Here is a 26,943-nt window from a genome sequence, read left to right as displayed (position 1 = left end):
TTTGCAATATAGTGATTCAATTTTAATTTAAATGCCTAGATGCATATTAAATCCATTTATAAGAAATACATTCTACCGGTAGTTGATATATAAGAAAGGACTATTGGAGTTTAAGTTGAATTTTTAATCAATCCAGAACAATTCCATGTCATATCAATGATTGTCAATTGAGCTCAAGAGCCATTCAAATTATGCCACTCCTCTCCAGACAGATTTTAATCGATTTTTTTCATGGATTGGCCTGAGGCCAAAATTGTTACAATGTTAGGGTACACTCAGTTTTAGCTTATTTTTGTAACAAGACGTTGAGCACAAAAATAAATAAAAAAAACATTTATAATTTATTGAGAATACATTAAAATCATACATGAATGTGTGCAAAATTCGGAGATTTCAGAGGGACGGTTTCTCATGCCATGCTTCAAGCAACATGTCCATGTCACTGTGAAAAAGATAAGATTATTGTACATACAAAAAAAAAAATATTTTAAATAAGAATGTGAGAACATACAGTACACAGATCAAGAAAATGAAGTAACTTCTGACAATCAGCTGATAATTGTCCCTTACCATATGCGCTGCTTCACCCAGCCCCTCTGCTCTCTCAGCACCAGCAGCAAGGGATCATCCTCAAACTCCAACTCATCAGAATCTACCATAATTCATATATTAATCATTAGATGAAGCACAACAATGATCACAAAAAAAGTAGCTATGCTGTCAAGTGGGAAATTTGGGGTGGGTGGTGTTTTACACTCTGCAAACCGCCCCCTGTCTGATCAAGCCCTAGGACCATTATATTACAAATTCTGAGTTTCATGCCACACCCAAAGCACACACTAGCCTGGCTAGCGCGTACCACTTCTCAAATGAGACGTGGTCTGGCAACCAGACGTTCATTTTCTTGTATTTGAAAAAATGCCCAGAGCAGTTCATTGGGCGTCATGGATGTCTATCAAATGCGTCTGCATAGCTCATCATCGTCTTGCTTTCCCCCCTGTTCTGTGATTGGTCCCCTATCTCAGGCAAAAATTAGGCCGGTAGTTTCCAGACTGTCTTTGCAGTGTGAATGAAATCACCACGCAAGGCAGGATGGGAACACACAGAAATGGCTGTTATAAAACTCTGCCAAATTCTTTCTGTGCAAGTACAGGTCATACACTCCCTGCAAAGTAGCACGTATGCTCAGGTAAAGGTGGATGGCACAGCCTAAACCTAAAACCTGCATTACATAAAGCTAAACACACCGCTCACCTTCTGCTTCTATAAGAAGCTTATTAATGATCTCTGCAGGTCTTTGAAGTCTGTGAGGAGTGGTAAAGGGTTGTGATGGAAATGATTGAGTGTCTTCACAAGAGTCAGCGCTTGACATTCTGGTAGTGTCTGCTGATCCAGAATCAGGAAATAGAACTTCAGACACCACCTGTGGAAGCAGAAGAGAAGGAATGCAGGAAACATAGTTACCCTGTTCTCTGTGTTAACAGAGTGAACAGCTAACTGAAACATTGCCCAAACACCTACTGCTAAACAAAAAAATGTTGATTAACACTGGAGGACGAAATCGAACCATGTCAGGCACACCTTAATATGTAAACACTTAAATGGGCCAAGTCATCGGGAAACTAAGTACAGTGAGGAGAAAATGTTTTTGATACCATGCTAAAGTTGCCTTAAAGGTATACTATGCAACGTTTTTCAGTTAATCAATTCATTCCATACTGTTATATATGATTAAATGAGTCATTACCGGTCGAACAGTGTTTTTTATGGCCGCTCTAGTGGTCTGTAGCGGTAAAACCACACTTGCAACTTCAGAAGACACCGGGCACGCACCCATGCTCTACTCCAGGAAGTGTCATGTAAAGTCTCATGAAAAGGCACGGCAGACTGACCGATTGAGGAGTTTTGTCAAATATACACGCTAAAGCTGTAGGGGAAGCTCTGCAGAGAAATATGCAAGCATAAAACGAGCGAAAATGAAAAGTGAAAGCGAAACCGGCGATGAAATCGCCAATCCTGCATAGTATACCTTTAAAGAGACCCTATGCAACTTTCTGCAGGAGACGATCGCTCCTTGTTTACATCTGGAAGTCTGAGACGAAGAACCACGCTTGCAATTTATATATTTAAATATAGCCTATACATGTATAAATATACACGCTAAATCTGTCGGGGAAGCTCTGCAGAGAAAATGCAAGCATAAAACGAGCGAAAACGAAAAACGAAACCGAAACCAGAGATGAAATCGCCAATCCTGCATAGTTCCTCTTTTAAAAGAGGAATATAAAATCATCATTTGACAATTAATCTTAATGTCTTAATTAAAAAAATAATTGATGCTCATTGAGCTCAATGCAAATCACACAGGCTAATAGGCCTACTGGAAAAAGCACCATGCCAATCTCTAGATATGGTGAAGGGTATGTGATGATGTGGGGCTATTTTAATTCCAAAGGCCAAGGGAACTTTATCAGGATGCATAATATCCTGGATCCATGAAAAATCCATGGCCTTTAAAAATAAAAATCAGCCTGCCCCTATGTTAACCCTATGTGTTAAATTCCCATAGGGTTACATAGGGGGTCAAATACTTCCTTTACTAGCATTTAAGGAAAGCATTTATTTATTTACGATACATTCTTCAATCACAAAGAAAATTGGTGTCCTTGGCGGTTAGATTTTTACTTATTTTTTTAATTAAGGCATTAAGATCAATTGTCAAATGATGATTTTATATTCCTGTTTTAGCATGGTATCAAATACATGTGCTCCACACTGTAGCTGGATCATACTGACCATTCCAAGAGTGCTTTGTAGAGGAGAGAGAGATAAAGCCGAAGCTTCCTGTCTTCTTTCCTTCCGCTTGAGCTTCTTGCCATCTCGGTCTCCTCTTCTAAGTGTAGGGTCAGACCGGTCCACATGTCTAACAAATCCAAAACAACACATACAGTGTGGGTTTCATTTAGTAATTGTTGTGTTTGTTGTTATGTTTGTTTAATGAAAAAAACATTCTCTACATATTCTTTCAAAACCTACCTACCTAGAACCTTTTTCTCTACTGGAGGAAGTTCCATTTATTTTCTTCTTCGTCTCAGCCTCTGTTTCTAGCTGCTGTGACATTACACCTTTTCCTCCTTTCCCACTCTTCTTAGAAATAAGACAGTGTCCCTCTTTGTCTTCAGGGAGGTACCAATGTCGAGATGAATGCGATTTGTTGCGCTGATAGGCGGAGGTATTTTTGAAGTTGAGCTGATCTGTTGATAGTGTTGTGCACGAGGCAGGATCAGTAGAACTCTTTCTCAGATGCTGCTTTCTCTCCTTGGGCAGTAACATGGGAGAGCTCTGGTGAGGACATGGCAGGATGTCCTCACCAGAGTGGGATGTACGTGGAGAGATGTGCTGCTTAGGCTGGAACTGAGACAGACTAGGGTGTGGAAAAGTAAAGGGAGGAGGGGGCTCCTGAGACCATATGTCAGATGAAGCTTGTGCCATAGTGCCAGTGAGCGTACTTGAATGGTCCCTTGTAAGCAAGTTATTTTGAGTCTGGAAAAGATCACACAAAGCATTTTACTCAGTCTATTGGTAATACCAAACCTTGACTTCTTTTAACTAAATCATTGGTTGCTTTACTTGCAACCACCATGTGATAAAATGAGAGATGTCAGAGTCGTAATTATAGTTAGAGCATTGAGGAAGTTGAAGATGAATGACAACCTCTCTTTAATTAATCTTAAAGAATGACAAATCTAAGCAGGTATTATTGGGCTCTCCTACCTGCTGTAACAGGCTGCAGAGCAAGCTGTGAGGGACTGGCAGTTCAGACTGAGGCTGACGGGCAGACTGCTCCATCTTCCTTCTGAGGCGCCACTGGTACAGGATATCATCCTCTGGCTTCATACCCGAAGCCAAATAGCCCACTGCTGAAGTTTGTGTGGGTGTGAGGTATTTGGAGAAGTTTGAGTTTATGGCTGGAAGACAAGTGGGGGGACAAGGGTAACCCAGGATTACATGAAAAGATTGAAAGAAAGGAACATTTCACAGAATGGGATTCTGAAAAATGAGCAATTCATGATCACACTGCGCCCTATTTTTGCAGATTTTGGCAAAAATAAGTTAATATACATTTCACAATAGACTTTCTTCGGAGCCAGACAAGTTAGTATAGTTCAAGACATGGCTTTTCTAAACCTGTTGAGCCATCAGTCAACAAAGAACTCATCATAAAAGACCGCTCACTTGTATTTGCCTCTACACTAGTTCCCTGTCATTCCCTCATTTTCAGAAACACCAAAACTTACCATGGTCTGAGCGGTGTAAGCTGTCCTCCAGTGGTTTACCTATGCTCTCCAAATAGCGGTCGTCAGAGCAGCCCAGTCCCTCTGGGCTGACCAGGGGTGAATCATTACTGAGGGGATGTGTGCTGATGAGAGAAACCCAAATGTTAGTCCAAACCATTTTCTTACATCTATAGCTAGCATTCGATCAAAGTTGCAGTAATGTTTGGTGGAGAATTATTTCATACTCCACGTCCAGCAACCTTCCGACTTTATCTTGCATCTTGGCTCAGGCTCAACTGAGTGAGAAGAATTAGATGGTCCCTGTGAAACACAAAAGTCAATATATTGCAACAAACATATACAAGTGGTGGTATATTATATTGTATTATATCTATATAGCCATGTTCTATCAATGGTGACAAAGCAGAGACTTTAATATTGGCTTTTTCTATGACAATCTTTACTCTGTTACTTTATGTCTGTTTTTATTTACAGGGCAAATACTGTCTGCACACAGTATGTGTGCACAATGCAAATCATGGCAAAATTCATCATCTACATGGTCTGTACAAAGTTGTGAACATTCTGCAAGAGCATAAGACTTCAACAACAGAAAAAAACATGCTTCGGGGACATCCAACCACACAAACGAAACTCTACTGTGCGTGTGCACATCAGCCAGTGTCTGTTTGCACTAACATCATTCCATAGATGGTGCAAGGGATCTCCAACCCTTTTCCTCTGAGAACTTGACAAAATGAACGTGGCAGAGAGCTACCATTAGTAAGAGCATGTTTTCACATAGAGCTCTCCACCCAAAACAGATGCAGTTTGTAGACTGTAAATGTGATTTGATAGGAATTTGAACAGGTTTACCAAGTGGCAGTGTTATTAGATTTATGAACATTTTCCTTGAACTTCTTGGTGTGCTACTCAGAAACAGGTGGGGGGAGCTGTTAGATTACAAGTTGGAGACTCCTGTCCTAGGGTGATGTGCCTCCCTATTGACCTGATTAGCCTATGGCAGTAGTAGGGGGAAGGGAAATGTATTCTAACAACAAGAAAAGAAACGAGCTTCGATCTAACAATGTCGTTCACTACTTAGTCAAGACCTCTGTAGATTTGAGCACTTAGGGTTAGTTTGGGGTTAACTTAAACGTTTGAGTTTTCAGACACCAATCTTGTCGGCAAAGCACTGCTACTGGGGGTGCATGCAGCACCTGAAACCTCAGAGTAGGCTAAACGTAGTGCTAGCTAAACGCGGGATTGGACATCCCTGGTGGATGTCGGAAGGCAACTGCAAGTTCCACAGTTGCTCCATCAACGTGAACTTAGTAATGATGTCCGGTACAACATCTGTTGGGTTTGATGACCATTATCAGAGAGCAGCAAGGTAAAGTTATCTAAAATGTAAGTGCTTAGTTTAACCAGAGACACTTAACGTAAGTGGCGACAATTAAACAAATGTGAATTCGCTAACGTTAATGTAGCTAATCCAGGTGTTTAACGTGAACTTAAAGACAAAAGATATTATTAACTCTACTCTGCGAATCACTTTCATTGCCAATTGATAAAATCATAAAACTAACTTAGATGAATGTTGGGCTCGTACTCCTACCTTGTCTCTCAGTGATGTTTTAACGTTACCCAGGACACCAATGCTCCAAGAAGTTAATCAAAAACTGAGCCTGGTTAGTTTGGCCTCATTCAATACGCAGTGCTCATACATGTGACCAAAGACACATGACTGCTTTCGGACCAACCGGAATCCTTCAGATGTTCAGCAGTGTTGTGCTGTTGGTGTGTTGCGTTACGCACTTAAATATTTCACATTACAACTTCTTTTCTGCCAGACAGTTAGCACTGAAGATTTTGGAGTAAAATGGGCCATATAGGGGCCGCTAGGGGCGTCTAGATTTCACGGCAACCATGTTTCAAAGCCTTTTGTTTTGGGGTAGGCTAGTTAGGCATATTCCCCTACATTTAGGATATTTACCCTTTTAGCTTCGACAGCTTTTAATCATCAGTGGTAAAATGATAATCTCTCAAAGTGATATTGTGATTTTAGCCTTAGCTGCTACACAGTGTAGGCTACATCATTCCCTGGTCCCTTGTCAATGGCAAACATGTAACATACTATGTTTGTGTCAGAGTATGGACTACTCTGTCAAACTTTGGCACTGAAAACGTTAAGAACACAGCGTAATACTACCACCTTGTGGAGATTTTGATGTATTTTACTTCTCCCATCTCCACAAAACAGCTCACTGTTTTCCATGAATTATGTTAACTTATTTGCTATTATTCTGCTATTATAAGAACTACTACTACTACTAACAGATTTTGACATATCTTTTTAAGAATGTAACCTCAAATCTGACTTTGAACAAATGTGCACTAGGCTACTTGGGCCTATTTGTGGGTGCACTTTTGAAGCCTTTGTAGGCTGGCCACTGCTTCCAGGGTTGGTGCTACATATTGGTGGTGGTTAGTGATGTTCTCCAGTGGGTGACTTAAAAAAGTTTATGATAGAGCATGTCACAATAACAAATCCAACCAGGCCATAGTATAAAATTAACTAATTAAGATCCAAGACCCAAGTGGCTGCAGGTTCCAGTGATTTTTAGAATAATGATGGGGGTTAAGCACAATATGAAAACAGCATTTTAGACCCAATTTCATAAAATAGAGGCACAGCAACAAGAAATTGAATGATTTATTCATAGTCATAGGCCTACTTCCACCAAGAGGTATATTTAGTCTGTCAGAATCGTTGCCAAGCAACGACAAGACAGCATCTCCAAAGCACTCCACACATAGGCGCCGACATTAGTGCTGTGTGCTCTGCATTCAACCCTCTATTACATTAGATTCCATTGTTTTCAATGTAGCCCTGCACACCAGCATCCAACTCTGTCGCCGTCACAGCGTAGATTCCTTGAAGATTCCTTCCTAGAAGTCTTGAGTCAGTTCATGGTGCAATATAGAGTGAAATGCAGTCAATGTGAAGGGTTGTGTTGGGTTTTACAGTCACATCAGACATGATTCAGCCAATCATAATCAAGGACCAGTACAATCACACACAATTGATATACAGTATTGGGAAAAAAAGAAATACATTGACTTCCTGTGCTGCTAGAAGTATTACTGACTAAAACTAAGAAATGTAACCAAACCTCTTTTACTCTCTTCACTCTGGTTACCAGTACAAGCCCAAGCTTATAAGGCCTTAAATGGACTTGCACTGCATAGCGTATTAGCCCAAATACACAGGCACGTCCGTCCTCATCCTTGTCCAAGATCCACCGACCTCTTGACACTGATGGCGTGGCAACAGTGAGGTCGCCAGACTTGGACAGAAGACCTTTGCATTCAGTTTAGGCTGCCTTGACCACCATATGCATGGTGAGGCAAACAGAATAACTGAAATGGTGTATAGTTATGATACGGTTATAATCCCCTTTTCCAGAGGAGATAGAAAAGCTATTCTTACCATGAACAACCTGTTTAGCTTGCATGTACTGTAGCAACATAAAACCAGTGTGGTTGTTTATAAAGTGTTAATTTTCTTTTTAGATCTGAATAGAACCTCAGTAAGATGGTTCACTTTGGGGTGTGATCGCCCCTAACCTCACCCCATATAGCACAGCAGTTTTTTTTTATTTTTCAGAAAGAAAGAAACAACTGTGAAAAGCTTTTCCATGTACCAAGAATCTGTAAGTATGCAAAATTACATTCCGTTAATCCTAAAAATGTGGCATTACACTTTGTTACACTGTGTGTTTATACTGTTATATACTGTATACTGTTTTCTGTTTATACGTCATGGTGTATACAGTAGATACACTGTAACAGGGCAATGCTCTGTAATATAAAGTGTAATCGTAAAAGGGTGAGTTAAAGCAACACTGGTTTATGAGCAATTACTTTTTAAACCATGTTCTCATTTATGTTCATGCTCAGACAAAACACATAGCTGTCCAGACAGGAATCTGTTGGCAGGAGATGCCCTCTGTAAGCCAGCGATGCTGCTCTCTGATGTCTCACCTTTCAACAGTGAATGTGTAAGTACATTCTTTAACACCAGTCCTTGACTTTGTTTTGCTTAATGACTGCTTGTGGGTTCAATGGCAGGTATGGCTGTGGCCCAGTGGGCCTCATGTCATGAGTAGAAGTGATATGACCAGTGAGCTGGAGCTGGAGCCAACACTCTGACGTTTACACCTTAACACTTTAATAGGACTTAAGGCATGGAGGATGTTGGTGACGCATGAGCCATGATGGTCTTGCCTCTTCTTTAGCCTACTTGGTTGTCTCGGAAAGCTATTTCTCCATTGCTCACGATCCTGACATCCTGGTCAATGAGCCTGTTATAAATATCAGGCATCAGACATGAGGTTAATCTCAGCTCAAAGTGAGCTAAAGCTGTGTATTTTGAGATGAAGAGCACTAGGGCACCGTGTCTGCTCTCAATTGTTTCCACATACTGTACTGTACCACCAAATGCATTTGGTCTGTGGATGGGTTGACTGTCTTGAGATTACATTATCTACACCTCTCTTCAAAGACTACTCAAAGACTAATACCGCTATTCATATTGTATCAATCATACATAATGATATTCTTAACTAAAATATCATTCTGAGAACTTATACTGACTCACATTGACACACCTGTCCAGTCATTGCTTGGACACTTTCAAAAATGATCCATTTCAAATTATATATATTTTTTATTTTAAAATAGTTGGATATGTGTAACCGTGCACATGACATTAAAATCATTCTTACATAGAAAAAAAAAACATTACAAAAATACTCATCTGAGTTTTTGGAAAATTGTATGACTGGTTTTATTATGTGCATGTTACAGAATTAAATTAACACAGCGCCAATTAACACAGTCTGCTATACTTCTTGAATTCTAACAGGTTTCATGAGCATTCTATTAAACATTTAGAAGCAGGTTTATGGCATTTTCAAATGTGTTTAGTTTACATTAGGGCTACAGTATGCACAGAGCAGCTCGGGCAATGAGCTCCAAATCCTCTCCAGGAAAGACATCTGTGGCGTGATCATGATTAACCAGGATTATGCTATTTGAATCCATTTGGTTAATCTTGTATCTTTTCGATGAATTTGCAGTTGCTCATAGATATAAGTGTTAGAAGAAACAACATGCATTTTACATTTCAAGATGAAAACAAATGCACTGATGCACTTCTTGCGCTGGTCCTAATGTCAGTGCATAATTTAAGCTAGTTTATTTTATCGTACGCATTAAAAACATACACGCAGGATTGTTTAAACGTTGTGGCAATAGACTGACTGAAGAGTTAATTAGTTGTCCAGCTGTAGCAATACTGGTGAAAGCAAACACACTCAAACCCCCCTCCCCCCATCCCCCATCTCCTAACCATCCTCTCTGTCTACCATGCCTTAGAGCTCAGCTGCTATAAATAGACTGGCTGCATGCCTGTGGCTGGGGGACAGGTCACATTATGGAGGAAGATGAAAAATTTAAAGGCACAGCCTCAACAGAACTGAACTCTGAGCTCTGTACACACTTAAGGGCAATGCAAACTATGGAACTTTGGGTAGCAGAAATCTAAATGCCATGAGACACCTGGCAATAGGATATTTTTGAAGGATTTCAACAAGCCAGAGGGGTTTTTCCCCATGTGTAATTTCCCTATATTTTATTTTTTGCATGGTGTTTGCAATAACTGTGTGAACACATAATCATGTCCCCTATATATAGTAACATAGAATAAATAGATGTTTTATGTAAGCCCTTGCATTTTGAATGACACTATACCATTTTAGAATAAAATGCAAGCTCTTGGTCGGATTTATTGCGCAAGTATTTGTACATCAGTTGTGTGATTCCTGTTTTTTACAGACGTCTTCCACATGGGCACGTGGAGAAACTAAAGAAAACATATTATATGTTGAGAGGTACAGAGGGAGAAGAGGAGCTTGTGATCTTTACTTATTAACAAAAAATAGAGAGAGAGGGAGAGAAAAGAGAGAAGTAAGGAGTGAGTAAGCTTCAGTCAGTATGAATGCAAGTCAGGAGACATGGCTGCTGGCAGTAGCTGAAATGGGCAGCTGTGTTTGGTGTGGTATTTTTAAACCCATCAAATGCTGCTCCAATCCCCTCGCCATGCCTGACCTATTTTTAGCTGGGCCAGCCATTGTTCTATTTCTGTCACCTGTGGTGCACGCTGTTGTTGATGCACATGCAAATGACTGAGTCTGCTGAGGCACACTCTGCTGAGTTCTGCTGCTATAGCCTGACTACAGCAGCTCGTCTAACGGTGCTGCCTCTCTTGTTCAGCTCACAGCAGCGCTGCGCACAACCCACAGCAATCTGCTGGAGAATTGGGAAGTGACAGAAATACGGAAAGCCGTGGAAGCAAGTGGAGGAGAGTTGATTTTCCTCCTGGAGGGTTTTTTTTTCGCCTGAGGATTGAGGAAGCAGCACACGGTGTTTGTGTGTTTGTCGGTGTTGAGAGCAACCCTTCCCTGAGGAAAGCCAGCAGGAAAAGTGAGTCTCTTGAGAGGAAGTTGATTGTGGCACTGGGTGGGCTGAGCGTGGCAGGAAGCGTTAACGCTAGCTGATGAACACACTGTGCAGAGGGAAGTATGCTGCAGACCATTTATGAGGGCAACTCGTGTTTCTCCACGGACAGCACTTACCAGCACCAGCAACTTGCTTCACAGCATAACATGCACAACATCAACGATTCAGGTGACTCTCTCTCACTCTTCCTTTCTTTTTCTTTTCTTACATCTATCTCTTTGTAGCCTACAGACATTTCCGACCATATGGTATTATGATGGATTAATATGTCTAGTGTCCTTGATTTGATTCTTTTTATTATATTCAGATGTTAGAAAATAGAATGGTCTGTAGTTGTAGTTTCATTCACCTTTTTTATGTGTGAGTTATTTTCTTTCTAATAGTTATGATGACTTAAGAACTTTTGCTTTGACTGTCAGATGAGCTAACGAGGAGTTGTTTACCTCACTTCTACATGGAGTCATGGGCTGTTGTCTTGAATACTTTTGTTTTTGGTGGAGAATCCTTTTTTCAACTTTCTAATATCTTTTAACAGCAGGACATTTAATCACCAACATATTTGGTCATTTTCCACCTCTGTTACTTTTCCAAAAGCAGTTTAGTTGTCAGTAAACAAACCTAGCTGGCTTCACCATTTAGGGGATTTTTTTTCATGTTCTAAATAACTACTTCTCTCTTGGAAGGATAAATGTGCTTTGCGATCGCACTACCTTTTTATCATGTCTGGAAATTATAAGCTGAGTGAGAATCAAAATACACAATGTATACTTATTCCAAGCTGCGATATCTTTTTGCTGTTTAATAGGATGATCAGTCAGATGAAACCATATGATAAAGAGATTAATTACTGTCTGCTGACTACACACAAAAAGCTATTCATTTATTTACTTATTTATATAGATCTGTTTACAAAAATAAAATGCTATATTTAGATAGATGAAGTCATAATGAGATACTGCTCTTCCTTAAAGCTTACCTCAGCTTACACCTGCTTATTCTCAGGCACTAGGACACATAAAACAGGGCAGTAGGCGGAGAGCCCATGGATATAGGAAAGACTCGCTGGAGACTGCAGGAGAGACCATGGGAGACATACAAAGGGCTATGGCAACAAAGCAGTCAGCAATAATGAGGCACATGAGTGATCATGTGTTTGCTCATAATCTGTACTGTATGTGTATGTGGTTAAAAAACAAGTACTCTGGTGTTAGCCAATTGGGTTAGACTCAGACTCTCTGTCGGTCCTGTAGGTCAGCTATTCATAGTCTGGCTATTTTCAAGTTATGGCATTAGGGCGTTAAGATAGGGTATTTTGGTGCTACTACTTCAACTGAAAATGCTACTATTTGAACTATTCGAGTGGTTAAGGAAAAAAACAATTGAATGACAAGAATTCCATGACTTTGTGCCAATGGTGCCAACCAGTAGTGTGTATAATGTTGTCTTTGAATGTTGCCTGGGAAGAGCTTATGTTTGCTTCAGTTGTAGTTATTCCCTTGATGGGATGCAGTGGGCAACTGGTGATGAAGAATATCAGTGCTGAGCTAAAGAGATGAAAGAAAACAAAAAATGTGTTCAGGGAGCTATTTACGTATATTGTCATACTTTGGATGGTAACCAAGTTGTTAGCGATTTAAGGGTGCCATGCAAATCCATGGAAGTTGTTCTTAGTAATGCTCATGTTTTCAGACATCTGTAGTGACAACTGTGCTGATTACATTGCAGATTAGGTGACTGGTCATCAGCTAATATGAAGCTGAGCTCTGGAGCCACTGACAGAAAATTAAATTTGAGTTAATATTTTGTTATTCAGTACCGTAATTTCCCAACTATTAGCCGCAGCTTATACATTGATTTTGCACCATTTCTTCAGCTGTGAAGTTTATACACGGGGGCTGTAAATATGGTTTAGTTGTTTTAACACTGTCCTATGGCGTACACAATGCAGCTAATTCACAGGAAATTACTGTAACATGATATGAGATGAATGATAGAAAACACTGTGAAAGCAAAGGCCTTCTTGTGCTCGTCTTGAGCTTTGTGAACATCATGCCTCTCGCACAGATGTTCACAGTTTGCCTCTCGCACATAATATGGACATACATGTCAACTCAAAGCACTCTGCATGTTCTGATGTCAAACATGTTTTTTTAGGCTGCGACTACTATACAAGTTACCATGTTTCAGTCTGTTTCTCCATGTTACAAACTGAGCTTGAGGCAGGCTATGCACTCCCTGTAGGGAGTGGCCCAAATTGACTTCACTTGCATCTTTATTCAAGTTTTACAGAGTGGTTCTGTCCTTTCCTTTTATCTGAAGTAACAGGAGAGGAACATATAGGAATTGACATCATAGTAAATGTGTTGTTGGAAGAGACTCCACAGAGAGAGAAGCTCTCGTGCTTGGCACACACGTAGATCAGGAGATTAATGCATTTCTGTCACAAATGCTAGTGGTTGCAAAAAAGCAGAGGAAAGTGGAGATAAATGAGATATCACAGGAGAACAGAGTGTGAACCAGCAGGTGTTTTGATGCTATATTTAGGGCCATTAGAGAAGCAGGCTGTTTCATTGGCCAGCTTTGACTGTGCTGAGGGAACGTGGCCCACCTGCCACACAGAACAGTGAGAGAACACTAGCTGTTTGCCTTTGATACACAAACTGATTCTCTGCTTTACAAGGGACAGGTGAATATTGTCTACCTTGAAGAGGAAGAGTCTTGTCTGATGAATATATTTAAACATTTACTGCTGTGGTAGAATTGACGGGACATTATTAGAGTGATTATACAGTATTTCAAGCCTCTCTCTCTCTCACTCTCTGTTTGTCTCTCTCTCTGTGTGTGTGTGTGTGTGTGTGTGTGTGTGTGTGGTGGGGGGTGTCTGTGTGACTAAAGCAATTCAAATGGCCAAATGAAATGGAGGGATAGGAATAGGAGGGAGCGTCCATAAAACACAGCATAGTATGTGCAGAAAGAGGAGTCATAATGATGTCGCCACTGTTGCTATAGCAGCGAGAGGGATGGTGGATAGGATGTGGGAGTTGTCATAGCCCTAGATTGGTCTGTTAGCTTTTATGTTGCTATTTATAAATGTTGTTGCCGCATGCAGACGTTTCCTATGGATCCTGAGTGCAACAGAGCAACATAATAGAGCACCAGGACTGACATCAGGGTTGCCATTTCTTTGGCCTTCAGTTGTAATTTGTTTGGTCATCCAAAATGTGTAGCTACTACAGAGACAGAGACAGAGATTGTATTGTACACATCATGAAAGATCTCATCGTCCAACAGAATTGATTAAAATATGGTCTGCATTACACTACAGCTGGGAGTGCTCATAATGTAAGCAACACATGATCAATGAAATACCTATACCGGTACACATCTGAAACACAACTTGCTTCTTAAGGCCATGTCATAGCTAGGAAAGGACCTGCTGCTACTTTTTCTCAAGTGCTAAGGCTGTTATTTGAAGTCCTAGAGGGATGGATTAATCAAGGGCCCTGCTGCACTAAAGGTCCCTGGGCCCCTAACCCTGCACTGGCTCTATGGGCAAAATAAGAGGCACAATATTTGCGAGATATACGACTGGTATGAGCTATGTCTGTTCATCTTGTTCCTATGAGCCTCACAGTCAATCAAGCATGTTAAAACATGTCATAGCATTATGTGTGTGTGTGTGTGTGTGTGTGTGTGTGTGTGTGTGTGTGTGTGTGTGTGTGTGTGTGTGTGTGTGTGTGTGTGTGTGTGTGTGTTTTTCAGTTCAATTGTCAGGGTATCAGATTCTAGAAACATAATCCGAATAATTATAGCATCTAGAACACATCATTTGATAAATGTATTTATTTTTGTTCAAAAATGCAATCTCCTCAAATGCATACTCGAGTATAACCACAGTACCACTAAGCAGGCTATAAAACGTTAAGGAAAATACACACACACACACACACACACACACACACACACACACACATTCAAGGACTTGCAGGATCCACATACAGCTAATGTGGGACATTTAATATTAATAATGTTCAGACTACCTGACTGACTGACTGAAGTCTTTAGTAGCAGAGCTTACCTGGGGTAGGGTGTTAAAGGCCTGCCTTTCTTTCAGGTACTGTTTACTGTTTACAAATGTGTTTGTGTGATGCTTATCTCTTTCTCTCTCTCTCTCTCTCTTTCTCTCTCTCTCATTCACTGTGTCAGTGAACATAAAGCCAGAGATGGTTCTGTCAGGGGACCCTGTGTCACCACTGGACCTGCGCACAGATGTGAAGCTGCTGGACCCAGGCTCAGACACGGCGGTGTGGGAGAGACAGCTGCAAGAGGAGCTCCTGCTCATCCAGAAGCAGCAGCAGCATCAGAAGCAGCTGCTCATCAGCGAGTTCCAAAAGCAGCATGAGAACCTGCTGCGTCAACACCAAGTACAGCTCCAAGAGCATCTCAAGGTAGTCCCATCACAATGTCAGCTCAAAAGGCACAACCCATGCACAACCCATACAAATGACTCTACAGTTCAGTTCAGTTCAGACATTTATTGTCCCACAAGGGGAAATTTGGTTTGCATCAGTGGTTTTTTACTAACGTCTATAGGCTTCCTACCTCAGGCTGTGTCTTGGATTATGTATATGTTTGTATATGCATATGTATATGTACAGCTCTGGAAAAAAAAATAAGAGCCACTGACAGCACCCAGGATGACATCAGAAAAATGTGCAGAGTGACATTTGAATGAGTTGGCGGTCCTACTCAAAATGAATTGTGTGGTTTGTGATTGTGTCAGCTCCAGCAGGAGTTGCAGGTTGTGAAGTACAAGCAGGAGCTGCTCCAGAAGGAGAAGCAGCAGGAGGAGCAGAAGCACAAGAAGGAGCAGGATGGACTGCGCCAGGAGCAGCACAGCGCCCTCCAGAGGAGCCGGGAGCGCAGCCGCGACGGTGAGGAGCAGCTCTCTCTTCACCTCCACACAGTCTATCCCTCCATACCTGTCACCCTACATAATGATGCTCACCTCTTACGTCTGCACCTTAGTTCACTTGTAGCTCATCCAGCACACTCATATTCCTAACCTCAACCCTAATCTCTATTACTGCACCTCTACTGGTGCCTCTAAAATGCACCACATCATGGCATCCTGACTAATCCTCGTTCCAACCTCAGAATAACATGATTTGAAATCTTTGTGATTCCTGCTCAGTGTCTCATTATTTATTTAATTGAATGATTTAGTGTGCATGCACACGTGTGTGTGTGTGTGTGTGTGCGCGTGTGTGTGCGATAAAGTTAAAGAATATAAACATATCTTCTTATGACTTTTTTTGTAGCAGGTGCAATTGCCAGCACTCAGGTGAAACAAAAACTCCAAGAGTTTCTGTTGAGCAAAACTCCAAAGGACGCCCTCTCCAGTGGATCCCACGGCTCCCTCTGTCTGAGCCCTAAGCAGTGGTACATGTAAGTGCTATTATAGCAAAGTTCCAATTGATAACTCCGTGATTATGTCTGCCCTATTTGTATTCACCCCGAACTTTTGTCTTCAGCGCGTCTCATCACACATCTCTGGATCAGAGCTCGCCTCCTCTTGGAGACACCTTGCCTCCCTCCAAGTTCATCCTCCCCTTCTCTCCAGACAGCAAAGATGACTTCCCTCTGCGGAAGACAGGTGTGTGCAATAGAGCTTTCTCACTCTCCTGATCCTGCTCACAAAAGTGTGTTGCTCTCAGGAGACGTGTGAATCCCAAACGTTTTCCTTGTTTATTCATTAGGTATAGGTGCAGAATAAGCCAGAAGCAGTGGTTTACACTTCTTGTGCCTGTCCTGCCTGTTTCTAAATATGTTGTAGTTGCACATGAGACAGAATGTGGTTGACAAAAAATATTCCAAACAAGAGAAATATGCTTGTGCCTGTGTTGCACAAAGTACATGGTGGCCTATTTAATGAACATCTTGAAAATATATGTCTCTAAAGTATGTGCTATTCATTTCTATAACCTTATTTCCAAATTTGACAATTTTGCAATTTGTTGACCTAGAATAGCCTGAATGAGGCTGCTGGAGTAGAGGTAAAAAGATAAGGAGATGAGGGTAGATGTATGGGACAACTCGCTGCATTTCTCCTTTAAGCTCTCATCTTGGTCATCATATGAAGAGTTGTATCCTCCTGCTGTAGCCTCCATTTTAATGCATTTTCATATTTTTATTCAGTTTTCCAAGTATACAATAAAATCAAGACAAATGCACTTTTATTGATATTGCCTGATATATGCAATGAAATAACATGACTCATAGCTGTTTAAATGTACTTAATTAATCAGTTTTACTTTAAGCGTACTTACTTGACGCTATCATACAACTCATAGTTTTTGCATCTGTCATTACAATTACAGAGATCTCTGTGTAAACAATTGTACTCTTATAACCGAGTGGTGTGTTACGTTGTTCTACAGCATCAGAGCCCAACTTGAAGATACGCTCTCGGCTGAAACAGAAGGTTGTTGAGAGGAGGAGTAGCCCCTTGCTGAAGAAGAATGAGGGAACCATTACAGCTCCATTTAAGAAGAGAGCCCTGGAGCTCCTAGGTATGGCTTCTTGCATCACCTTGTAATGGATGGACAGTCCATCCCTAAGCTCTTGCATTATAGCTCTGTGCATATTGCTGGCTCATGAACAAAGTATAAAGAGTACTAGCTTCCAGTTTCCTTCAATTTTCATGCAGGGTTGAGGCACACCATATTCGATCCTTCATGATTACCCAGATCAGAATCCGGATACAGGATATATGTTATATGTTCTATATGTTAAATACAAATCCTTGAGATATTCAACATGTTATGACGTGAAATTGTGGTTATTTGTCACACAAGTTGAAGTAGACTTTTTGAGCCGATTCGCTTTCCATGCTTTTTCACTTTCTTCACAGACCAATTATACTGTACAGGTGCCAGGGTCTACAGTCATGTGACTGCTCTTGTTGCTCTCTATGATTACAGAGTCAACAGAGATCAATTCCTCTGAATCTGGTCCCAGCTCACCCAAGGGCGCTTCCAGTGCAATAGGAGCTGAAAATGGGCCTTCATCACTCCCAACCACCACGCGCACGGAGGTAAGAATGGATTCTCTCACACACCATTCCTAGAAGGTTACAGTGGTGTATCTCCATTGCCATATCTTGGAATGTTTTCAGAATGTACTGCTGTTGCAATTTTGTTGCCTCAACTTCTAGCTATCTCTTCGTGTTGTCCTCCTCTGACATAATTCAGTGGTAGTAGCTTCCAGAACACTCCATGCTAACCTGCTTCCCCAGACTAACTTTACTACCACTGTGAGATTTAATGAAATCAACAAGTCATCTTAGAATCATAGGCTATGATATTAGGCAACGACCCTGCACTCCCAGGTCAGATATTCACATCCTCATTATCTAAAGGGAGAGGAAAGAAGATGACAAACATGGCTATGCCCTCTTTGTTATTAAGAGAACTGAAGTGTGGCTGTGCATATTTGTTACAGATTTACTGAATGGTAATTCCAGCCAATTTACTGTCAAGATACACCTGCAGAAATTAACAACTCTCATATAGTTGAACCTGGTTGCCAATTCATTCATTTGGAAAAGGCTGACATTATTGGGAAATGCCTTTGAGCAAAACTTCATTACATCAAAGGGCTGAAATTGCTGGAGGTGAAACCTGTGTAACAATATTCACATAGTTCATTTTGGAAAGCAGGAAGTTGTCTCACGTAAGGTGAGACAAGGAAGAGTTTGACCCCTGTGTAAGTCAATGGGTAGTACATGCCTAATCTCATGCATAATGGTTGAGTGCCATCTGTTTTAATATCAGTTTGGTGGAAGCTTTTATTCATGATCTCACCGAAAAGGCCTCTTTTGTTATGTCTGCATCTAGCAGAGGTTTGAAGGTTTCTCTCGTCTTCGTCCCTTGTCTCTTAGCGTTGGCCCTCACAGCCGAGGTTAGTCGGGCCTGACGGACCCTTGTCTGTGCTGAGTCTGTACACATCTCCTTCACTTCCCAACATCACTCTGGGCCTGGCCGCATCCTCTTCTCCCATTACCGTAAGTGCACAGCTCTCTTGAAAATGCACTTTTGATTCAGCCGCTCAAAAGATCTTTTAGTCCGAGAGTAGCTGGAGCTCAGGGATGTCTACAGGGTGATATGCTGATTTTGGGATGTCATCTTCTAGAAATGATTTTGAGACTAAACAACTTGTTAGGTGTTTTTGTATCTTTTTACAAAATCAGTCTTTGCCTTGCCTTTAACCTGCATTTCTCTCACGCAGGCTGCCCCTGGTGGTGGTGGGGGCGTGGTGCGGCACGGTCTGCCCACCCAGCTGCTGGGCCCCGTACCTCTGCCCGTCAGCCTGGAGAGCAAAGCAAGCAGCAGCCACCAAGCTCTCCTCCAGCACCTCCTGCAGAAGGAGCAGATCCGCCAGCAGAGGATCATCTCAGGTGTTCGGCGTTATGCTACTGTTATTGATTTCATTTTTGTTGTTATGCTTTCGCTGTTTCGTCTATGCTTTTTTCTTCTTTCTGTATGTCATCCTCAAATGTGTCTAACTCTTTTCTGTCATTTTCTTGTGCGTAGGTCAGTCGCCTGCGTCTCCACAGTCCCTGTCGCCTCTGGCCACAAAGGAGCGCTCCGTGTGCGGTGGACGGCCCAAGCTGCCCCGCCATCGCCCCCTCAACCGCACACAGTCCGCCCCGCTGCCCCAGAGCACGCTGGCCCAGCTGGTGATCCAACAGCAGCACTACCTGGACAAACAGAACAGTTACCAACAGCAGCTCTCCTTCAGCAAGGTACGCTGTTCGTGTGCACTGACCAGCTGCTCTAGGATCAACAGAACCATATCTCATTTGGAATTCAGCAGTTATTGTGAAAAGCTTTTTGTAGAAGACTTTACAAAAGATTTCACATTCCTAGAAGTAAACATTATGGTGGATTGGGGGTAGGGGGGTGGGACTGAATTAGCTGGTAATTGTCTACAAGCAACTGCAGGCCGCTGATTCCTTTACCTTGACACCTGTTGGCTAGGAGTGTGGAATGAGGCTTCTGAGAATGTAGGCTATAACAGTTTGATAATCCAGGATAATCGGTCTCGCTTAAGACACCGTCTCACAAGTCTGTTAAAATCCATCATTAATTTTCAGGGTCAGTTATAAAAAGCTGTCTTGAATTGAGGTCAACCGGAGGAAATGGTACCTGTTGTTTGGTCATTTAGCCCCTCCTCATCACGAAGACAAATCTCCTTTAGATTTCAGGTCTGCAAAAGTCCGTCTTTTGCTGACTGATCTTTACATTAACGCTGTCCTAACAACACTGACTCTACTTCTGAAAGAATTCCCAGTGTAAACAGGGTCCTACCTCATTCAGACCAACTGGTTAATATAATCAGAAACACATCTGTTCACAGTTGGCATAACCTCCACCCTAAAAATATACTCTTGTGTATTTTGAATATCGAAAATACATTGTTTCTTGATTGTTTCTGCTTTGATTCTTCATGTCCTGTCTCTTCAATCTCTGTTTAATGCAGCTGCTGTGTCAATCCATTGAGCAGTCCAGACAATCCTGCAATCAGCTGGTAGAGTCAGAGGATGAGCAGCAGGATAGACGGCCAAGGGAGCAGTGCATAACACAGGAGAGATCGCCCTCTGGTGGTGTCATCCGGAAACACAGCACCTCAAATGGCACACACCTTCACAGCTCCACAGATCCACAGCTAACAGACTCTCGTGGTAACCCTCACCCTGCCCCAATCCATGAGATCATTAAAGTCAAAGAAGAGCCTACCGACAGTGATGAGGAGATTGCACCCAAACAGATCCCTACCTATCAGCCTCAGATGAAAGGGAGGTTGGTGATCCAAGCCATCAACTGAGGCTTCTCTAGAGAGCGGGCGCAGCTAGATAACACGGCCCCGTATGTTCATCCCCACCCTGGACTTGTCTCTTCTTTGAGCTAATGGAATATAAACAACGTTTTGATGTTATGTACATACTGTGAAAACAATGTTAATAGCTTGTTCCTTCAAGGCGACTTTCTTTGTTTGAAATCTGTCCTGTGAATAAATGTGTCATCATTTAAAGATGAGACATACATGGCAGCTTTAGAGTATGTAATGTATGGTATTTCTGCCTGTCTCTTTCGGTTCTTATAAACACAGCTGTTTGTAATAACAATGATCATCATGTAACATGTCTTAATGTCTCAGTGTAAAGTAGTATAGGCTACATATTTCCACCTGTACCTGCAGTAGTCATTTTTATGCTATTTTTGATTAGATGATGTTCTCCTTAGGTTGACAGGTGAAACCATTCTCATTATGTGTCCTGTCCAAACTGTTGTGAGAATCCTTCTATCCCACAACCGCAAGGAGGAGTTTTCACACAAGAGAGGGAAAAGTAGTCAAGAGGGAATGACGCAATTTGTTCAGTTTCTCCACTTATCATGATGTAAATGCACCTCAATGCCAACCTTCCTCCAGCTGATGATGATGTCATGTGTACAGAGTATGTTTTAATTGAAATCTACATATTATACATTTCAAAATGTCTGTTTTAGTCTCCTGGGTCATATTTGATTTTGATGGCCTCCTAGACTATCTACACAGGCTCATATTATCCATATGTTGACTGTTAACAACAATTTATGGCTAAGGGTTTGGGTTTAGTTAAGGTGGTATTCAGTAATTGTTAAACGACAATTTCAAAGATTGAACTTAACTTATAAACCATCTGTAAAGTGGGTGGACAATCCAAGTGAAGTGTCCTGATATTCATCTATCTTTGGCGAGGTGAATAGGCAGCATGAAAACTTCATGTTTCATTCTTTTTGTATGTCTCCTTTGCCTTCTGTTTTAAATAACACTAAAATAAAATTCATTCCCACCCTCTCAACTAGTTTTTTAGGTAGGAACTTTTTGTGACCTCTTCAAATCAATGACACATCAACCTAGGGATGTGCTGTTGGTCTTCGATTAGGCTTCCCTGCGCAGAGGAGGGAATGAGAATGAAATGTACAAAAAGGGCATGTACTACAGTAAGCAAGCAACATCTCAATGTTTTAAAGATGTGTATATCATTTCAGAACCATTCCAACTCCAATTCCAAGTGCAAGTAAACAGTAACAGTTCTACTGTATAACAGTATAACAGTTGCCTGCCAGACTTTTTTAGTTCTCAGTTGAGATTGAAAATGTGTCTAGGGAAGCTTTGCAATTTCCAAGAGCCTTAAAGTGTAACTGCACCCTAAAATATGTTTTTTTGAGTTGAGCTGTTGATTGATTGAAATTACTCATAAGTGGTGACCTACACTATTACCAAGGTTAATATTGACAAAAATCGTGTTTCCCGAGAAAAGTAGCATTTCGCATGATTTTGTATTGGAGATATAGCTCTTCGCGTCCTCTACAGGTTGAAACATGCCATGGCATTTTGGTCCAAAAAGCTATTGGAATGCTGACGTAGTCCTGCACTTTACTGCCGAGACTACGTCACCGGGTCGTTACAAATTAGGAATGAAACGCCCCAACACCTGCTGCCCTGATTAGCCTACCTGTGATAAGCCATGTCTGCAGCACTCATTCCCAGATTGACACGAAATCACCATGGTTGATTGGCTGCAGCAGTGCTGCACTACCTTCCAAATTTCAGAACGTCCTGCCCATTTTGAAAGCCTTTTTCAGAAATGTGAAGTGGTTGGAGTTATGGGGTGAAGTTACACTTTAACCAGCAGTGAACGTAGAGTACATTAAACACTTATCAAATCATTTTGGAAGTATCCGCGATATTTCTGAACCAACAATGGGCGTCGCCAAGACACCTCAGTATACAGAAATCCAGTTTTCTGTTTTTATTTGTATTGACTTTAATGTGGCGGTAGCAGAGCTTGATGTATCCTAACTTAAGCCAAGTAAAACATTTTTTTTATATTTTTCTGTCAGTCATATATTATATGGAATAACCATATTGAGTGCATTTGTCAACATTTCAAAATAAATATAAGCATATTAACTAGCCTGCTGTTATAATGAGTAATACATTAAGTTATAATGTAAAAAGAATGGACAGAAGATGAAAACTGAACAGATTTCTGGTTTAATGAATAAGGTGGATAGCAAACACATCGTTCAAGAGTAAACAAAGGTTTTAAATACAGTTGTTCACTCAATTCCAAAGAAAAACACATCTGTGTTGTAACACTGATGGCATCAGGGGTGGCATTTGAGGTATTCAACACACTGCTAACTCCTCTGCTCTGTCTGTCATATAAAGCCCACCCCATGCTGGATAAGTGATTGTCATTGGTTCCTGAGTTTTTGGTGATTCAAAAATCGGCTTGAATGGGAAGATCACCACACGGACCTGTAGAGCAAATGCAAATGCTCTCACAGATTTGTCTGGACTCACCCAGGCAAGTATACCAGGACAGTGAAATGAAGTCTTTCATGAATATTCATGATGTGACATGTTACACACAATGATGTAGATTGGTAACCAAACCAAACATTTTCATAATTGTTAATGCAAAACTTACCGAATACTGTTTTTAGGATCTTATCATGAAATGAACAAATAATCCAAAATCGCTGTCACAAATGTATAGACAAGGAGGAGGTAGAGTGAAAGAACCACTTAAATGATGTCATTAAAGATCTAGGGTAAACCAGTATATTAACATTGCTATGTTGTGAAGGAAATACCATTATTACACAAGGTAAATGCAAGGTCCAGCATCTTAATTGATAAAATTATATAAATAAATAAATAACGAAGGACATCTTTTTTTAACAGTCTTTTAGAGATTCAACTTGATTTTTGATTGTGGTCTCATTTAGACTTTTTTAACCAGACCTTTACACTTCTACCAAGTTATAAGCCTTTCAATCCTCTAGAAACATCTGGATTCAGGTTGTGTTTGGGTTGGTTTAGAAATGTTACAAATTATGTAATAGTGGTATAATCATTCCTTCCAACATTATTCCAAAAAACTATTTGATTATTTATTCTTTGATACTGTTAAGTTTCAAGACTTTTGAGTATTCCATCCTCACAAATATTGGATGGCACTGGAGTTACTAATCCCTCCCTGATTTGGTCTGCTATCTCTACTCCAGGGTGTAGCTTCTGATGACTGAAATTTGTTTTCTAACTATCTTCCTGACACAAATGGTACACCCCAAGATGCAATACTTGATCCAGCACTCCTTTCCATACATTATGACTTCTGCACCAAATGTTGGGATTATTCTAGAACCACTGGGAACCGGGACCCTGTCATGTCATTTAGTTTTCTTTATTGACAGCAAACAGCAAATTAAGAGCTCTTTTCCAAAACGCTATAAATCCATTTTTGAAAACATTTAAAAATCATGTTATTTAATTGTGTATTTCAGGTAACATCAATAAAAAATGCAGTTGTTTTGTTTTTATTGAGTAAAGATAAATCAACTAAACATACCCATTACAGTTTCACTGAGATTATTTGAAAAACAATTCATTGAAAAAAATTATTCAAATGGTCGATATAGCGTTTTGGAAAAGAACTCTTCAAATACATTACCCATCTCACCCATATTTCTTTCTCAAATGGCTCCAGACCTGCATTGTGAATAAGAAAAAGTTCAGAATGCCTCACAGAAATGCGTAAACACGAGGGGTGGAAACAGCACTCACAAAATGGCAAGGCTCTGACAATGTATGGAATGGAACTGTTTTTTCTATATATTATAGGAACATAAAATAGGCTGTCTTATGCATGCACTTATTAAGTACTCATTTGGCAGTTCCATGATGCAATGAAATGTACTAAATGTACAAACATGCCATTTTGATCCAGGGCAGGGATACAATGTGCCATAACTCTAATTGTTTGTATTTTTCTTAACTGCTTTGGCATATTGTTATTATCTAACAGCCTCTGATGCCCTGTTCTCCAGAGTGAAATGATGTTTATTCACTGCTGCATCCTGACTTGTTTTTCTCGGTCATCTCTACGGAGTGGTGGACCTCGCGCTCCAGGAACATGCGCTGCTGCTCCGCGCTGGCCAGGCGGCAGGTGAGCCAGGCGCTGAGGGTGCAGACGGCCACTCCCAGACACGCCAGGCAGATGGACGCCAGCTGCAGAGGGGACATGAAGTCAGCGCGTCTGGCCGCTACACGCACAAACTGCACATTCAGAATGCCACTAATCAGTCCGCAGATACAGCAGGCGCAGAACAGGATCATCTGTGGAAACAAAAGACACAAACAAAGCACTGACAACTTCTGCAATCCACACACCACAGATATTCATCTCAGATCAATGACCCCAACAACACCAGGCCACTGATGACAATAATTAAGCATGTACTGTAGCACATGACTAATACAGAGATACTTTAGATCTGTGCATTGCAATAATCAACAAGAAATCTATATAGTCCAAAATAAGAACTGAGAAGAGGCATGCACAGGTGGAAGTAGATGCGGCAAAATCGACAGTGACATGACTTTTCGGAGATTATCTTTGGTTTGTAAACAAATGTACAGGGACCATGGGGGAAGGGTGCTAGCCATGAGTGGTATTTATAACAAGAAATACTCCACAACAGTAGCAAAAACAACCTTTGATGGGTTGAGATGAAAATCTAACAGTGTACTTCAGACTTTCAACAGAGATCATTTATGTACATGTAACGAAAGACACTCTAATCTCAGGAACTCACCATTAGCCCTGTTCTCCTCCTAGCACAAAGCATCCCACAGAGTCCACAGATGAGAAACTGAAGACAAAAATCAAGGATTCAAACTGCAACACCACACACACTGAATTACTGAATAATCTGTTTCTTTAGTTCAACAGTTGGCTATTCTAAAGATGGAAAACTTGGAAGCTATCAACAAGCATGATACATTACTTCACATGGCTCAAAAGTCACAAGCAATATATCACCTGCTTTGTCCACCACTAGCTCCCCCTCTCTAATAGGAATACGTTTGGAAAAGATGGTGGACTGGACTCTTTAAAAGTCAAAGTTGACGGGCTACAACTTGTTACTATAGGCTACCAATATTTGGCAGTTAGAACAATTCGATTTTAAACAGATCACTTTTTTATTTCCATCCTATACAACTTTTTTTGTTTCCAAAAAACACAAAAGGAAACCATCGGGGCATCCTCTCTATAGGCCTACGATCAGTTCTAACACACACATAGCCTACATTAGGTTGTAAAAGCTTTTTATAGCCAGCGCTAGTCTTTTTTATTATTTTCATTATTATTATCAATAATAATATTATTATTCTTTTGTTTCGGGTGATTTTCACCCATTCTGCTCTTATCAACAGATTTTCGATGATGCTTTAGTGAAGGGACGGTGAGGACCAAAACCTCTAGCTTGCATATCTTGAGGTAGTCTGCTCTAGATTTTGAGGTGATGTTCACCGAATTTAACAAAACACAGAAACATGTTTTTCTTGTGAACATGAACTTTTAAAAGTTGTTGTATAATCATCCTGATAATCTTTCAAGACCATCTCTAAGTGAAATCTGATAAGATCTGTAATACAAGTCAGAAGCTCTGAGGATATATTTGAGATTCTGGTGTTGCATGTTGACACTTTCAGGAACTTTCACTTTTAAGGAAACTGGCAAAACCACAATATACTGTATGTAGGAGACTTGAATGAACACAAAATGTGTGTTTATGAAACTATGCATCTCTTTTGTGATGCATTATGTAGGGTAAACTGGCGTTACGGATGTGATGTTTTCATGTTGTGGACGTGATGTGTCTGAACCATTCCTCTATATAAAACACATTCTTAAGTATTGAATTTTGACATGAAACAACTGAAATAGTAATTATGAAAAACTTGCACAAACACACATAAACACACACAAACAAGAACACACACACACACACACACACACACAAGCAAGCACGTACACATAAACACACACACAGGCAAGCAAAATAAACAAATATACACATATACACACACACAGGCAAGCACACACACTGAACACACACACACACACACACACACAAACACCAAAACATACACCCACATGAATGCAAACATATAAACA

At 40.8% G+C, this 26,943-nt stretch overlaps 3 protein-coding genes across 6 annotated transcripts; 1 reads left to right on the top strand and 2 right to left on the bottom strand.

Moving 5' to 3' along the window:
- Positions 1-201: 201 nt before the first annotated feature.
- On the bottom strand, positions 202-5,960 carry proser3 (proline and serine rich 3). Of its 2 annotated transcripts, none has more exons than XM_062539635.1 (9): positions 5,896-5,960; positions 4,523-4,598; positions 4,299-4,420; positions 3,775-3,968; positions 3,041-3,543; positions 2,797-2,923; positions 1,255-1,423; positions 571-652; positions 202-442 (listed from the first exon to the last, which is right to left on the bottom strand). In XM_062539635.1, exons 2-9 carry the CDS (start codon positions 4,555-4,557, stop codon positions 394-396), a joined length of 1,281 nt encoding a protein of 426 aa, XP_062395619.1. In that variant the 5' UTR covers positions 4,558-4,598; positions 5,896-5,960; the 3' UTR covers positions 202-393. The 2 variants fall into 2 exon arrangements, with proteins under 2 accessions (XP_062395619.1, XP_062395620.1); XM_062539636.1 differs by having other exon boundaries at positions 4,538-4,598; positions 5,896-5,959.
- Positions 5,308-21,768, top strand: hdac9b (histone deacetylase 9b). Of its 3 annotated transcripts, XM_062539634.1 has the most exons (16): positions 5,308-5,670; positions 7,484-7,682; positions 7,948-7,993; positions 8,241-8,341; positions 10,617-10,826; positions 10,897-11,030; positions 15,069-15,310; positions 15,646-15,796; positions 16,184-16,310; positions 16,397-16,518; positions 17,303-17,434; positions 17,846-17,958; positions 18,805-18,927; positions 19,152-19,320; positions 19,457-19,668; positions 20,406-21,768. In XM_062539634.1, exons 6-16 carry the CDS (start codon positions 10,925-10,927, stop codon positions 20,748-20,750), a joined length of 1,842 nt encoding a protein of 613 aa, XP_062395618.1. In that variant the 5' UTR covers positions 5,308-5,670; positions 7,484-7,682; positions 7,948-7,993; positions 8,241-8,341; positions 10,617-10,826; positions 10,897-10,924; the 3' UTR covers positions 20,751-21,768. The 3 variants fall into 3 exon arrangements, with proteins under 3 accessions (XP_062395618.1, XP_062395616.1, XP_062395617.1); XM_062539632.1 differs by lacking the exon at positions 5,308-5,670 and having other exon boundaries at positions 7,261-7,682; positions 10,617-11,030; XM_062539633.1 differs by lacking the exons at positions 5,308-5,670; positions 7,484-7,682; positions 7,948-7,993; positions 8,241-8,341 and having other exon boundaries at positions 10,533-11,030.
- A 2,391-nt stretch (positions 21,769-24,159) lies between these two features.
- LOC134082208 (transmembrane protein 196-like) lies at positions 24,160-25,627 on the bottom strand. Its single transcript, XM_062537857.1, has 2 exons — positions 25,577-25,627; positions 24,160-25,097 (listed from the first exon to the last, which is right to left on the bottom strand). Exons 1-2 carry the CDS (start codon positions 25,607-25,609, stop codon positions 24,822-24,824), a joined length of 309 nt encoding a protein of 102 aa, XP_062393841.1. The 5' UTR covers positions 25,610-25,627; the 3' UTR covers positions 24,160-24,821.
- Positions 25,628-26,943: the final 1,316 nt, after the last annotated feature.

This window comes from Sardina pilchardus, chromosome 6 (assembly GCF_963854185.1).
Source record: "Sardina pilchardus chromosome 6, fSarPil1.1, whole genome shotgun sequence".
NCBI lineage: Eukaryota > Metazoa > Chordata > Actinopteri > Clupeiformes > Clupeidae > Sardina > Sardina pilchardus.
This window is presented reverse-complemented; position numbering and strand designations above follow the sequence as displayed.